The sequence below is a fragment of the Morone saxatilis genome, unplaced genomic scaffold (genome assembly GCF_004916995.1).
Source record: "Morone saxatilis isolate NCDOM2014 unplaced genomic scaffold, NCSU_SB_2.0 Contig14, whole genome shotgun sequence".
In the NCBI taxonomy this organism is placed as follows: Eukaryota; Metazoa; Chordata; class Actinopteri; family Moronidae; genus Morone; species Morone saxatilis.
The window spans coordinates 16,728,780-16,744,386 of NW_023339696.1; the positions used below are offsets into that span (position 1 = coordinate 16,728,780).

Genomic DNA, 15,607 nt, shown 5'->3' on the forward strand with positions numbered 1-15,607 from the left:
GGTTTCCTGTTCTTGCCTTGTCCTTGCATCCGCTCACTTATTGTTTTTCAAAAGCTTTCTCTCTCATCACAGTCCAGTCAGCTGTGATGCACAAAACCTGAGCTGAGCTCTTTTTTAATAAAACAATGCAGAAATGGAGTTAAGGTTAATGCATAAAAACATTCCCTTGTTTTACAACATAGGTCTAACTTTTGTAGTATTGCCCATCAGTTATATATGATATGATTATGTTTTACCCACACAAATAGCTGCTTTGGTGTCATTTTGCAATTTTTCAAAATATTGTCTATCCCCATGCCGTTTATACTGTACAGCTGAGTGGTGCTCAGCTAAAGCATGCCAAGAGGTGGTAGAAATAAGCTTTGTAGTATATTTCCTGGCAGTTGGTTTTTTGACATACACATTATGTGAGAAGAATACTTACTGAACTTGAATAAACTTTTTATAGTAAAGGTCCAATGTGTAACATATATTTTTGTTGCCTTAGAATGAACTGTTTTTATGTATAAAGGCAGCAGGTCCTCTTCCACAGAGGAAACCATGTTTCTAGCCCAGAACGAGCAAAACCAAACACAATCACCTATTCTGCAAGTACGCTATCTGCGCTACACAGCAGAGAGCAAACAGCTGGTCAACATAGTGGCATATTTATCAGCTAAAGATCCAGATATTTATCTAAGGAGTTGGTGGAGACCAAAAAATAATAAAAAGGACTGTGAATATTGGATTTAGATCAATAGGGTGGCCAGAAACATGATGATAATGCTCTGTAACTGCTGGATGTGTAAATAAGCAACTATTTGCCAACAAGTTCACCATACAGTGAAAAGGCTGAGAACCTTTGCCTGGTTTCCCACCTGCCAACAATTTGATTCCACGACTGGGAAGCAAACCTTTGCAGTAGACAGGAACTTTGCACTCTGCACCACTCATGTGGCCCCCTAACTGTTTTAAAAATTTGACATCTATAATACATTGTAGAAAATGCAAATCAGATGCTGAAAATGTATCTCTACCACATGCAGCAATTGAGGATTTCAAAACATGTCACTTCCATTAAAATACGTTTTACAACTGTCATTGGCAATGATGGATTCTCTCCCTATATGCTCCAACAAATCAAGCAAAACAAATCAGCTCCACTGATATAAAACTCAGCTGTGACAGCAGTTAACTCCCTCTCCATGTTGTACTTCTCGCTCCCCTTGTGCCTCTCTATTTCTTGTCTCCCCATCTTTCTCATCTCTCTTTCATCGCTTTCGCACTCTGTTTGTCCTCTCTGGTGTGCATTGATCTCTGTGGTTCAGAGATTTAGAGATTTGGGGCACAGTGATCTGACTGGCAGTTACAGCCAGCAGGTGTGAAGAACAAACAATGGCCCCCTAAACAAACCCCGAAACCAATTTAGGGCTTGTGTGCTTCCTCATATAGGCAAACTCCATGTCTGTTTTGAGGAATAAAACAAAAAAAGGCAAATATGCATTGCAGGCACACCTGGTGTGCCAGTTATTTGGGTATATCTCACAGACTCTGCTCAGTGATAAATTAGACAACCAACTGGTGATGCCATAAGTTTGCAGCTGAAGTTTAATGATGATGAAGAGAGAGAAATGCAGAAAAATAACTGGTGATATGTCAAGTGTAGTGGTGACAAATAGTCAGGCATCCTGCTCATTGATCCATCTCAATCCGTCACACGAGCTCGGTTCAGCTCTGGCACAAACAGTCCTTTCTAAGCCAGGAATAGTCAACAATGTGACGTGGAAAGCCAAGAGTCTGCAGATTTTTATTCCAACCAATGACTACACCAGCTGATTTACACTGATTAACACAAGTTTACACAGAGAGGTTGAACTTATTGAAAACAACTGGTGAACTGAAAACCTGTAGACTCTTGGTGTCCTCGAAGGCATGACCAACAGGAACAGGAAAATGATATACAGAAAAAGCTGAAGATGATATTTAACGACTACAGGTTCAAAACAGTCATATGTTGACTCATTGAAACAGCTACACCAAAAACAGCACCAGATACTTACTTCCCAGACGTGATTGTAACAGACTGAATATAACTGATATATTCAATTTTTGTGACCTTAAACTGCACATCATTGGATTGTGTGTGGTGTTGAGCTACCAGCTGGTTTGGCTTCAGTTTTGTGAGCCAGAGATATCAGTGCCTCTGTGAGGTTGATGTGAACACTTTTTTTGAAATCGGCAGTTCATGTTCACATGGATGTACCGTATTCTCTCCATCCAACTTGATTTATTTGTCCATTTTGCGTTCTGAACGGTATTAGACCAAAAACAATAAAGACCGGCCTTACTACGAACATAACACATATTTCATATGATGACTATGTTTGTTTGCCATATACAGACTTTGTCATTTGCTTTCTTACTTTACCATTCATCACTCTAAGGGATGAAAATGTCAAACAAATGACATCACTGCTGCATATAGATTTTTTTCTCCCAACCAGGACCCTTAATTTGATAAAAACCATGAAATCAATACCTAAAAAAAGACACCAATAAGAAACAGTGTCAGCGCATTCAGGTGGAGAAACAGGGTTATTGACACAAGGGAAAGACAAAAAGGGGAATGAAATAACAGCAGAAGAGTGTCACTGTCAGTGGCCCCTAACGGAGGGCAGATTGCCTGCTTTTACCCTTAAAAAGTGGTCCTATGTGACCTGCCACCTAGATCATTTAAAAAAAAGTGTTCAAACAGTTCTTCTACATGTGTGGTTGCATGTTTAATTTGTATTATACTGTTAAAGCTGTTTATGAGTTCATTCTTGGCATTGACTTTTATAATTAGCACCTTTTTTTTAATTTGAGAAGCTGCTGGCATTTCCTGGCAAAGCAGATTTAAGTGTTGTCTTGTGTCTGCACACATACAGTATGCATGAATTTCTAGAACCCACCTCCAGGAAAAAAAAAAAGTATTTCCACAGCTCCATCTTTATTTTTAGAGGCTGGATGCTGATAAGAGAGAGGAGAAAGCAAGGGAGCGAGAAACGACACCAAAAGTGGGGAAAAGGAGGGAGAGTGAGGAGAGAGGAAAAGAGAAGGATGAAAGAGAGGGGGACCAAGATGGTCAGGGGAGTTGTGTAGGCTTCTCGGTGGTTCAGGAGAGTGGTAGAAGAGATGCAGTGTGATGAGAGTCCTTTACTGAGTGACTGGAGAGAGAGAAGGGGACGTAACCACACCAACCTCTCGCTCAATGGGGGAGCAGCCGGGAGGGGCGGGGGGCTCCGCTGCTTCTGCCGTATAAAAAGCCAAGCCTGAGAATCCGGCACCACAAACTCACCACACATACACACACACACGCACACACAGATTCAGTGGCTGCTCTATATCTCTCACACTCACCCACTCTCTCTCTCTCTCTTTCTGTCTCGCTCCCTCTGTCTCTCACTCCATTCCTCTGGGCTCTGCATCCTTGTTGCTTCTTCTCACAAGTCAGATTGTGTTTGTAAGTACGCTCTGAATGTCTCCTTGTGTATGCTTGGCTTTCCTTAGGTCTTTATGCATGTGTGAATGACTGGTTGCTGACTCCAGTGTGACTGAGCAGAGCAGTGAGGAGTATCAAGTGTATGTGGGTCTCTGCCTCACCCTCACACACTTGCCGGTCCTCTTGCAACTCTTCTCGGGATCCCTGGGTCCCTTTCCTCGGTGACAGGCTCCCCACACCAAGCAGTCACCATTTCTGCCCCCGGGAGACCCACGCTGGCAGCGCAGCCCCTTCCCCGACTCAGCATCGGGAGGAAGACCCTGGTGGCGGCTGCCGTAGGGGTTATGCTCGTCCTGGTGCTGGTGGTCCTCATCCCCGTGCTCGTCAGCTCTGTGGGTACAGATGCCAGCCACTATGAGATGCTGGGCACCTGTCGTATGGTGTGTGACCCCTACCTGAACAAGGGCACTCCAGCCAGCAGCACCAGCTCCACTGGTCTCCAGGCTGAGGCAGAGGCATTGAGCGACCACAGCAACGTACTTCCACCCTCCACCTTACTGCAGGGCCCACAGGGGAAGCCTGGCAGGCCAGGCAAGCCGGGACCACCAGGACCACCGGGAGAACCTGGGCCACCAGGACCAGCGGGGCCTCCTGGTGACAGAGGAGATCAGGGAAGGACTGGGATTTTGGGTCTGGGGGGGAACGGAGCTATCAGCACGGCCACCTACAGCACAGTGCCTCGGGTGGCCTTCTATGCAGGGCTTAAGAACCCCCACGAAGGCTACGAGATCCTCAAGTTTGACGACGTGGTCACCAACCTAGGCAACAACTATGATGGCATTTCGGGCAAGTTCATCTGCAGCATACCTGGCACATACTTCTTCATCTACCATGTGCTGATGAGAGGAGGGGACGGCACCAGCATGTGGGCAGATCTCTGCAAAAATGGCCAGGTTAGTGCTTTGAAACTTTTTCTGACTTTCCTTTCCTAAGCATACCTGACTCCTCTGATACGCACTCTCCTCCTCTTCCTTTGCTGCCGCCTCTCTGCTCTCTCTGCAAAAGCCACAGTGTAGGAAGCAGATTTTTTATAAAGCAAGGGAATAAAAAGTGACATTGCGAGGCAAGCGTGCGCATCTGCCGCGCGTCGGCCAAAGCCCAGAGCGCACAGCTGTGGCACCCAGCGCGCCTGGAGATAAAGATGTGTTGACTGGTTGCAACCCGCGTCCCCTCTTTGTATGATGCGTCCTGACATTGCCGTGTACCGCGATCCAAAGGACGGTCACAGTTTGAGCTGAACGCGGAGTGCTCGCCGATCTTTTTGGCTTTACACTGTAAAATGTAGAAACCGATCAGACGTTTAGTTTTTTTTTTCAGAATAAGGATTAACATCCAGAGGAATTTAATGGCAGTTTGTGCCTAAGCCTTGGCATTTGCAGTGTTTTAGAGTAGAAAAGCGGGAGAGATAATAAAAAAGAATCTGGTGGACTTATTAACTATAACTATATTTTATCATTAATTGTTCAGTGTATATTATGAGTGATTATACAGTATTCCGAGTTATGTCATAGCCAAGCATTACTATTATTGTGAGGCTATAATTATTGTTATTATGATTATTATTATAAAAGCCAGTGTGCACACCTAATTTCTGTCTCATACAACTTTTGACTATGTGTGCTTTAGCGGCTTGTCTGCGCTCTGAGTGTAAAGAGAGGAGGGGGAAATATTAGGCATTTTGCAGAAATTTACAATTTTTTTTTTTACCGTACCTGTCCATAAAAGCGCACCAGATGATGTTGCCTGTTCGCGGCTGCTTCCATCTATCTTAGCAGTCGTGTTAAACGCATTAGGACGTCTGTGTGATCTATTCTCGGCTTCTTTGATGCGTCATTTAATGGGGCTCTAATTTTATTTTGCGCCCCGGAGGGTCTTCTCAGGTCGGTAATGTGTGCCAGTGTAGTTTGCAGCCTTCCGATCAGCCGTCGGATCTCTTATCTTCAAAGTGGCTCCGAATTGCGTTTTGCCTGTAAAAAGATGGATGTTACACTACAGTTATTGTAGATATTGTTCGCTTTGTTTGCTCAGGCTGCAACTGTATCTCTATCAACAGTATCATGGAAAAACAAACAACAAACAACAAAAATGTATTACAGTAAAGAAAACAAAAAGAAAAGAAGAAACATGACACTAAAAAAGGCTTTATGTGACAGAAACCAGCGTTCCCATTTGATCCTACAAGACTAATTTCAGTGACATTAAAGGAAATGCACATTTTATATACTTAATAAATACTTTCTCAAGTTAAATTCTGTGTTATAATGCACTATTTACATATAGGTATGACTTGAAAATCATGATAAAGTTCAGGGGTTGTCGGCATTGCATTTCACACATATGCTGCTGTGTAACTGAATGCTTCAAAAGCTGCTACACTTTTTTTCTTGTCACCATGATCTCAAAGTGAATTGTACTCAATTATTTATTGTCTATTTCATGAACATTTAGAGATTCTGTGATCGTTCCCCATCACCAGCTTGCTCTACAGTCAGAAACGCAGAAAAAAGATGAGATGCACTGTAAATATAAGTTAGAAATCCAACAAATGTGATCCTCCAGCTGTCATTTCACATCATGACAAAGCAGCTTCCACGACATGTTTCATGTCTGCTGGCTGTGAAATAATTTTAGTTTTGCTTTATTCTGATTTTCTTAAGTTGTTTTGTTTTGCCAAGTGGCATATAAAACAAAACCCTGTCAATTAATGAACACAGAGTTAGATTAAAGAAGAAAACTGCTAGTGTCTATTATAAGTGCTGAGACTGTGATATATAGAGATAAAATAACAGTTGGCATCAGCTCTGTGGCATGAACCTGCAGCCTCACCAAAGCGTCTAGAGGTTAATTATTTACCCTCGCCAAGTTCACACCCAGCAAGAAAAAGAGAATTACAGCAATCGCCTTCTAAATATAATGTCTCACTCAACAGTAATGTTTATGGGTGGGCGTAAAAGCATTGATATATAATAGGGGAAGAAGAACATATGTTCCTATAAAATGCCTTCTGTTCCCACTTCATTGTGCTCCCAAGAGGAGGGTGCGGAGGTACTTAAGTTAGACGCACACAGTGTGCATCTCCAGAGACCCGAGTAATGTTTATAAAGTGGTAACTGCCTCTCTTTCTCTGTCCTCCTCCGTCCTATTCACAGCTTATACATAAAGATGCAGTCCTCTTGCTGTGGTGTTTATTAGGTTGTGTGCTTGGCTGATGGAGAAGGCCCCAGAGCCTTAGTCTGTGTAAATGACTGTGAATGGTTATAAATGTTGGGCCAACTTATGCTACATCATTGATGAAGTGCTGAGAGTCAAACTGAAGCTCCTACAGTCACAGTGGTGCTTTCTTCAGCTCATTAAGGCTTGCAAAAAGCTACATTGTGAGTTGGGACAGGGGAGACCAAGGGGATTGGAGACAATACTAGTATTTTATCATCTTTTGGCTTTAGTGAAGCAGCGGGTTTCCAGGCCCTGCAGTGCCATTTTACTCCAGCATGTGCTCCTCCCACTCCAGGCAGGGGTTCTTACAAGCAGTGTCTAACATCAACATCCATTATTTCTTCTCCTCTTCATCTACTTCCCCTTTTCACTTGGCAGAGTGCAACACAATGATCCCAATGCTGTCCCCAGAACTTTGACACTTTTTAAGCTAGACCAAAAAAGTGAGCTTCCTGGTAAACAAACAAATAAGAAATCTATTTTCAGCACAGCACACTTTATCCGCTTTCCAAGTTCCTCTCTGCATACTCTTTTGGCTTCTTCATCGCCTGTTCTTTTGCCTGTGTGCCAAATATTCCAACCAATCCTAAACTCTCCAATAAATCAAATGCTTTGCTATAACCTGTCTTGGACACGTCCTGAGAGACATAGCACAATGAAGACAAATTCATTGGACGCAGTAGAAGTGGGAGAAAGAAAAGAGAACCAAAAAGACATAGTTATTGTGCTATTGTGCCATCAACTCAATTTGATTGTAATTAAAAAGCTTGAACCAGATCCAAGATGTGTTTGCGCTTCTCCTCTCCATTCCCTTCTTAATATTGTTATTAATCCGCAAAACCGTTTCAGAGTTAATTAAAAGCAATGACTTCAGCGTCAGTCTCTCAAGAGGACCATAGTGAATAATCACTCTGTCTCCTCCTTTAATAAGCTTCAACGTCCTTCGTGCACATGGCTCTTCCCTGGCAATTACCACTGCAGTCTCCTCCTCACATACACACACATCCACACATGCTCACACACGCGCATACGTGCATGCTATTCCACCCCCCCACCCCACCCTCCTAACCCACTGCCTCAACCCACCCCAACTGTGCACTGCCCTCCATCTCTCCTCTATGCCAGGTCTACAGGAGCTCACTTTTTTAAAGGAGCAGAAAGTTTTCATCTTAAAAGGAGAAGGAAAAGTTATTTTTTTTAAAAGCAGCAAAACAGCATCCAGATTGCGCTATCCCAAAATCAATTTGCTAACACACAATGCCATCAATATTCTTCATTGCTCTCAAGTGATGCATTGCACTATAACAGAATAGGTTAGAGCGTACCATCCTTTTCTTATACTTTGCTATTGCACTTACCTCGCTTCAAAGAAAAGAGATTCTTTTTTACTCTAAAGTGTTCAAGCTCAGGTTCAGTCGCGTGTCATTTCCCTGCCAAACCATTCGCCATCATAGAGTCCTCCACAGGGTTCCTTATCTCTGATGCACATGAACACAAGGCTGTTTATCTTGTTGCTCTGTATCCAGGTGAAACCCACGCATTGTGTTTAGCATGTGGTGTCAATCCCAACATTAAACACAAGAGCTGAGCCATCTGGATGAGGGTCTGCTCCGTTTGATTCAGTTATTGACATATGCTCTAAAGAAGGGTGTGAATAACAAAAAGAGATTCCATTGAACAGCTTATCATTAAGGATGGACTGTGGTCTTTATTGATTTTTCACAAGGTAAATGTGACAGATTTTTAGTATTTTTAAATCCAAAAGTTATATACACACTGATACAGCAAAACTTAGACTTGATTGATTTTAACATTCTGGTAATGTTCAGACCTGCTATTCTTCATCGTGGTCTGACTTCAGCACTGAGAGGCTTCTGTGTGTCTGCCCAGTGTAACAGAGAGACTCTGTCTGAAATAGACAGACTGGGTTTTAGAGAGCCACCCTCAGTCCCTCAGCCTCTTTGCCTGCGGTATTGATCCCCTTATGTGTATGTGTTCATGCATGTGTGCGTGTGCATCTACGTGTGTCTCTTTCCCTTTTTCTGACAGACCCATTTCTTTCTGTGTGATGTATACCGTGGCATTTCTTCTATAATCAGCCAGAGAGGTAGTGGAGGCGGACCTTTGGCCTTGATCTGCTGTGTAATTGGACATTGGATTTGACACTCTGCCGAGTGGAACATTAGAGCTGGCCTAATTAGGTGCGAGGGCTATCAAATGAAGATTGGCCCATGTTGTTAGGAAATACCACACAGATTGGAAATGTCAAGATGACATCGGGCTGTCATCTGAAGCACAGGGAAGAAAATCTATCATTTATTGGTGAAGTTTCAAAACTTGTTCGAAAGCTGCCCACCACTTGTCTGTAATAATTCCATTACTTTAAAACATTTTACACTGAGCTCTTCAAACAGAGAGGCCCAGGAGTGCACACACTCCCCACACTGGCATCTCAGATTAAGTAGCTCATGAAATACTGCTATAATGTCTCGTGTTTTGTGAGAGCAAAAACATACGGTCTAAAATAGGCTATGGATTGTCTCCTGTGGCTGGCTGACTCAAGGATGCTATGGTGTTGACTCACAAGGCTTCTTCATTATAATGAGGGCCATATGGGAGTTAGACAAGTGCCCCTGGCCCTCTTATGCAAACATCTCTCTCTCCGTCTCTCCCCACGCCCCTGACATTTAGCCGTCCCCTGAATTCAGTTTTCAGTGATACCCACGATTATCCTGTCCCTCTTCATGGGAAAGCAGCAAGTCATTCAAATGACTCACAGTCTGCTACATAACTCAGTGTGTTTAACACCTCCTGCCCCCCTCCTTAAAATGAATATGGGTGAGACATCAACAATCACCCCAGTAAGAGAGGATGAATTGTATGAAAAATGTATGTCACAGACAGTCTGCCTCTCATCCAACACTTATACAGAAACTCACTTTGCCTCCTTTTAGAGGAGTCTTTTTTTTATTTAACAAAAAAAGGAAAAAATCAGTGCCTCAGGGTTACTAGGAAGCACACTGGAAAAAGAGGCTTTAGTGTGAACAAAGGTTGAAAATTTTGCAGTAAAACTCTCTTTTCAGACAATGCTACGAGCAATGATTGTGGTTTTGGGGCTAGAGGCAGACAGTGCTGTGTATCTCAGTAATTAACTGAGCGTGATGAGTCAGACACAAGAAAGAAAGGAGCGGCTGGATTGCAGGTCAAAGTTGATGCCTCTTTTTTCCACCACTGTTTTCCTCTCACGAGCCTCTTTCAGTGGCTCTTTCAGGAGAAGCTGTCTCTTTGTTGCCACTGCTGAATTACAATGCTGCTATTCTGGCCTCTTGAAGGTTTCTACAGTATTTGGAAGTATCAGTGGTACATATAAACTAATGCTTGACACCAGACTCACCTTTAGCATTAATGTAAGCAATTTCATAAACCGCGATAGGTTTGTGCAGTAAAGTCATTCTGTTTTAAAGGAAGCAGAGCAGGTACAAAGAGAACAGCTGGTGAAATTAATTCAGGAAGCCTTTTTCTACTCTCGTCTGACAGATGGCAAATCTCCTGTTACCATTTCATTCCTCTTATCATGTTTTCATTTAGGTTCCTCCGACAAATAAACCTGTAACACATGGGAGACCTGGCGCTTTCTGACACAACAATTCTCTTGCAACCCATCGTAGTTCCCTGTTCTATTATTTCCGTAAAATTGCAATCCCGTGTGTATGTGTGTGCACAAAAATGCATGTGTATGTCTGTCCTTCAATCTGTGTGTGTTTGTATGTGTGGTGCAGTGAAATGCTGGCCCAGGCTCAGTAGCGGTGGCAAGCTATCTAAGCTGCTATTAAGCATGCAGTTCACGGCTGGAATGTTCAAACACAATTAGACGACAGTACACTTTGATTTAAAGAGGACCAATAGACTCGTTGATCCAAAATGGAGGCTCAACATCAAGTCAACAAATCCCTGTCAGAGAAGCCACGAGACATGTCCTTGTCACAGTGACAAAGCCTCTTGTAGGATCGCTGTCCCAGTGGGACGTTACAGGTCCTCCTGCACCAGACACAACAGATAGAACTTCAAACTTGTGATTTTCATAAACAACATTCTAGTAAAGGTTTATTGTCATACAATCAAACCCTACAATACTGGGCAGCTAATTTAAAAGCCCTTTTGAATAGAGGCTGATCGTAAAAGAAATACAGCTTCCTGGAGGAGCAGCGATAAAGCAGTATTCTAAAATGTGCCCTAAATTCACATCTTTTTTTCACATAAACACGTCATTATTGATGACTGTAATATTTGCATTCACAGTTGTAAAGTGCTCAAGCCAAAAGAATCCACACTTCACATTTTCAGGCACGCATTATCTATTAAGCCCAAGCACAGCCTTGAATTTTCTGTGTCTCCACTCACAGAATATTATTCAATCAAAGCCATCACGTTGACGATGTGACGGATGCAATCACGCACGAGCAGCCACAAGGAAGACAACATTGCATGACACCTCATTTACCATCGCTGGAGCCGACGCTTACAGCCTCATGCTTTGTTTGTCTTGTCAAAGTTCCTTTACATATTCCGAATCAAGGTCACGCACTGCCAGTTAGCTGTTTGTCCTGCTCATCTCTCTCTATACATTTGCCATACACCCTGGGTTTGAACCTCTGGCTCATATGCCTAACAAGTTCCTTGTGTGAACTGGAGACAAAAAAAAAAAAAAAACCTTCAATAGTAGCTCCCTGATCATTATTTCCAAAACAATGAGAGGTTTTATTCATGCGTGCTTATCATTGAAAGCAAACGAAGGAGGCCTATACTGCGGCAGTTAGTGGGGATTCACAAGGGGATAAAAACCATTAGAGCGGCAAAACAAAACAAAACAAAAATATCATTGTGGAAGAACTAGAAGGATTTCAGGGAAGTTTGCTTTCACTAGGGCTTTCCTTATTCGGTGTCTGCTAAAGGAAAATGTTATATTTGTATTATCAGACTCCTCCTCACAAACAACATCAATCGTGCACTTGAAGACATTTTAAATTTAGCTTACTTAAAGAGCAAATTAAGAGAATAATTTAAGCTATATTACACATCTGTGACATTGCCCGAGGTTCCCAGGTTCTGTGTGAACACTTGGAAGGCAAATATTTTGATAAAGTTTCATTAAAATCCCAACTGACAAATCCTCCTGAGCCATCATCACCCGCTCCCCCACCAACCCAAAGCGGTAACCCTCTAATAGGATGTTGTTGACTTTGCACGCTCAGGGCACATCATATCATATTAATATGCACTGGACGCCAGCATCTCAGAATCAGAACAGGAGGCTTTGTTTGCACATTGATATGAGCTGTGCTAGATTTAATCAAGAGGATAAACAATAAAAAAATGTACAATATTCTATATTACTCCTGCATCTTAAAACCGCTCCTCAGAATTTCATTATCCAGATTAGCCTTTATAGCAGTCGCACATTTCACACCAACGTGACTTTCACTGTCCGTGGTAAGTTGTTCAAAAGTTTGAGACACCCTCTGAACCTTCCGCTTTTGGAGATTTGGATGATATAGTAAGTTTGTCTTGCTCTGTTTTTCCATTTTCTTATTCATTTTACCTTCCATTACAAAAACAAGATCATTTTTAATCATTGACAATACTCAGAAGAAGGCTGAAGAAGTGTCAACCTTGCTCCTTTCTGCTACACAATTCGATGTGGTGAGCTCAAGGCAAAGTAAAGAGCTCTCTCTTTTTGAAAATCATTCAGAGAACTGTGCCAGGTCTCTCATGAGTTAAGAGGAACTAATAAAAAATCCAGCAGAATATTGGCCTATTCACAAAAGAAAGTGCAGTAAACAGCAAGTCATTACATGTTTTATTTTATTATGGTGAAAGTTTTGAGAAACGTTTTGCAGTTCTGGCTGGCTTTCTGTATGTGACATTGAATCATAGAAAATTAGTGTTAATAACAGTCATAAATAAATAGTATGATTGTTCTTCTCACCAAGTGACACAGGGAAACACTGCGGCAGAACGTGCAATGTTGATTGCTGAGGAATATTAGCAGAAATGTTGTCTCACCTAAGATGAAGTGTTGTCAAGAAATGTTTTGTAATGCAATGTTACCAACATAGTGTAGCATGCAGCTTGGTTTGGCAAGGTTAAAAATAAAATGTCACAGATATGGCACCTTACCACTTAAATGCTTTTTATAGTAGTGGTGCAGGAAATACTCACTCTGGACTCTAGTGTGGGTCGTGGGTCTGACTGAAAAGCACTTAAGACAATAAAGGTTTTTTTTAAGGAATGTTCTCATCTCCATGACTGGCTTTTAATTACCATTTACTGCTTAAAAACATACACATTTAAGGAATAATTTGCTGAATATGTTTCTTTACGTTATCATGTTCTGTACCAGTGATTCAAACTACTAAATATCCAAGCTATTTTAATAATACTTAGCACGCCTCTGCACATCCTCTGCACACTTTAGTGTTTCCAGCAGAGCATGAGCTGAGTGTTTAGCATTATCAGCAATATCTATTGTAGCAGAAAAGACAATAAGAGGAATATTAACATCCTTAATAAACCGTTGCTTCATGAACAGAATCCATAGAAAAAGACACAGCACTAAACACAGTGACTGAGGAGAGTAGAAACACTAGTTACAATAATAGGCACCAAAATGGAGAAAAAAAACAAACAATCAAAAATACAATTAAACACTGGATTCATTAAATAAATCGTTAAATCATGAATTTAAATTATATTAAAAAATATTTTAATTTTAAAATAATTTATAGTTTTAATATATCTAAATGTCAAGAGAATCTGTTCCAGGCTCCCAGTTAGGTTTGGCGACGGTGATGCTCTCTGTGCAGGAGATCTCTGTCAGTAGCTGGCCTCTCCTCACATTTGTCAATATGCCTGTTGTGTGTACTCCTTAAATAGGCCAACTAATTATTGGGCATCCTCTTTGCCGCCTGTTGGGCCAGCTTGTCGACACCCGCTCGAAAAGCCCCGATTTAAAGCTGTGTGGAAAAACACCAAGCCAAGGCAAGGGCCAGGGTGCACTTTGGAGACCCGATAATGAGCCACAAGAAAACACTTCAAATGCACGTAAAATATAGATTTTGATTCAACCTCACTGACCAGACTAAGTGACTAATTGGCTTATTTAACCAGCGGCTACTTTAAAGGATGTACAGTACTTTCCTTTTTCATCTCAAGAAAAATAATGATCTTTTTGTTCGATTCTGTTCTATTTAAGTTACGACTGACACCTTGTTAGTAACCATTTAAAAGCATTGAGATACAGTACAGACTGTAAGCATTTGGAGAGTGGCACGCTTTTATTGTCCAGCACACTGGACTTCAAATGAAACTATACGTATTAGATTAAAGCACCAACTTTCAGTTTTTAATTTAACATCCATATTGGGCGAACAGCTGAGGAATTATAACCCTTTTTATAGTTGATTTTAGGTGAAGTTGAGTGAATGAGGACAATGTTCAACTCTGAGCTCTTTACAGTCCATTACTATCTGCACTTTATGATTCATAAACACCCACAGACCCGGTGATGTTCTGCTATAAAACTCTACTGCAGCCAGATTCACTTCTTGCTCTTTTGGGGTCTTTTTGCCTTTAGTCTGACAATTGATGATGAAGTTGGAGTTAGATCAAGTGACTGACTTGGCCAATAAAGAACACTGGCTGTAAAACCTCCTTGGTTGTCTGTATGTTTAGGGTCATTATCCTAAAGCATGGTCTTAAAGGTGTATAGGATTCCGTGGCATCTAGCGATGAAGTTGCAGATTTCAACCATTTGAATACAGCTCAGCCTTCTAAATGTGTAGGAGAAACTACGGTGGCCATAAAAACACAAAAGGCTCTATCTAGAGCCAGTGTTTGTTCATTCTGGGTTACTGTAGATACATGGCAGCCTACATAGAAGTGTGATTATACACTATTGAGAACATGCCTATGGATATTATGTTCCATTTCTGCCAATAGATCCTCCTAAATGTTACATACTGGACGTACTGTTCACCCATTGTGAACACCCTTGTTACAGCTTTAAGCTCAATTTTACACATCAAAGTTGATTTACACATCTTGGATATTACTACTGCATGTGAAAAAATATGTATAAAGCCTTTTGTGGAGGTAGCTGCGCAAAAGTGAGCTTACCTGACCCGTGTAGCCTGCTCCTTATCTCTGCTTAAGCTCTGTCGCTCAAAGCTACATTAGCCACTTTTATACACACCCAAATCTCCAACCAAACTGTTGGTGGATGAATTGCATTGTGGGTAATGTAGGCATCAAATTTTGACAAGGGGAATGTCAAAACAGAATATTCTTAAAGAGGATATATCTGGTTCTGCTGCGTTTATTTAGATTTTTGTTACAGGAGTGCAATACCACATCAGTGGTATTTTCCAAATACTTACAGACTGCACTGTATAGAATACTTTTATGACTGTTGTGGCAGATCATATTTAATTAGGCATGTTGGCTCATCAGACAAAAGCACACACTGTATGCTGGCAACATCCAGTCTATGACCTTCATTGTATGTCACTGCTGATTTCTCCTAACCTCTATTTCACTGCACATAGATTTTATTCGTACTGTATTTGACAAAGAAAAGCTTATTGTACAAACAGTTACCCGTCTTAAAAATTGCAACTTCAGATAGAGCATTTTGTAGTAGTCATTTCTTTCTACTGATAAGATGTACAATTAGTGTCTCTGTCACACAAACACACACACACACACGGAGGGTGTCAGTGGTCAGGGTCAAAGGGTGACCTCTGTTCGTTCAGGCGTGACTCTGGGGTTTAATCACACATACTTATTGTTTCACCCTCTGTGCATCTATCATGGAAA

At 41.6% G+C, this 15,607-nt stretch overlaps 1 protein-coding gene across 1 annotated transcript in view; it reads left to right on the forward strand.

The window, feature by feature from the left end:
• The first annotated feature begins 3,594 nt into the window (after positions 1-3,594).
• Positions 3,595-15,607, forward strand: part of LOC118323308 (C1q-related factor) — a 17,508-nt gene continuing 5,495 nt past the window's right edge. Inside the window, exon 1 of the mRNA XM_035655256.1 lies at positions 3,595-4,413. Within this exon, the coding sequence (XP_035511149.1) occupies positions 3,805-4,413 (609 nt within the window). The 5' untranslated portion in view covers positions 3,595-3,804. The remainder of the gene's footprint in view (positions 4,414-15,607) is intronic.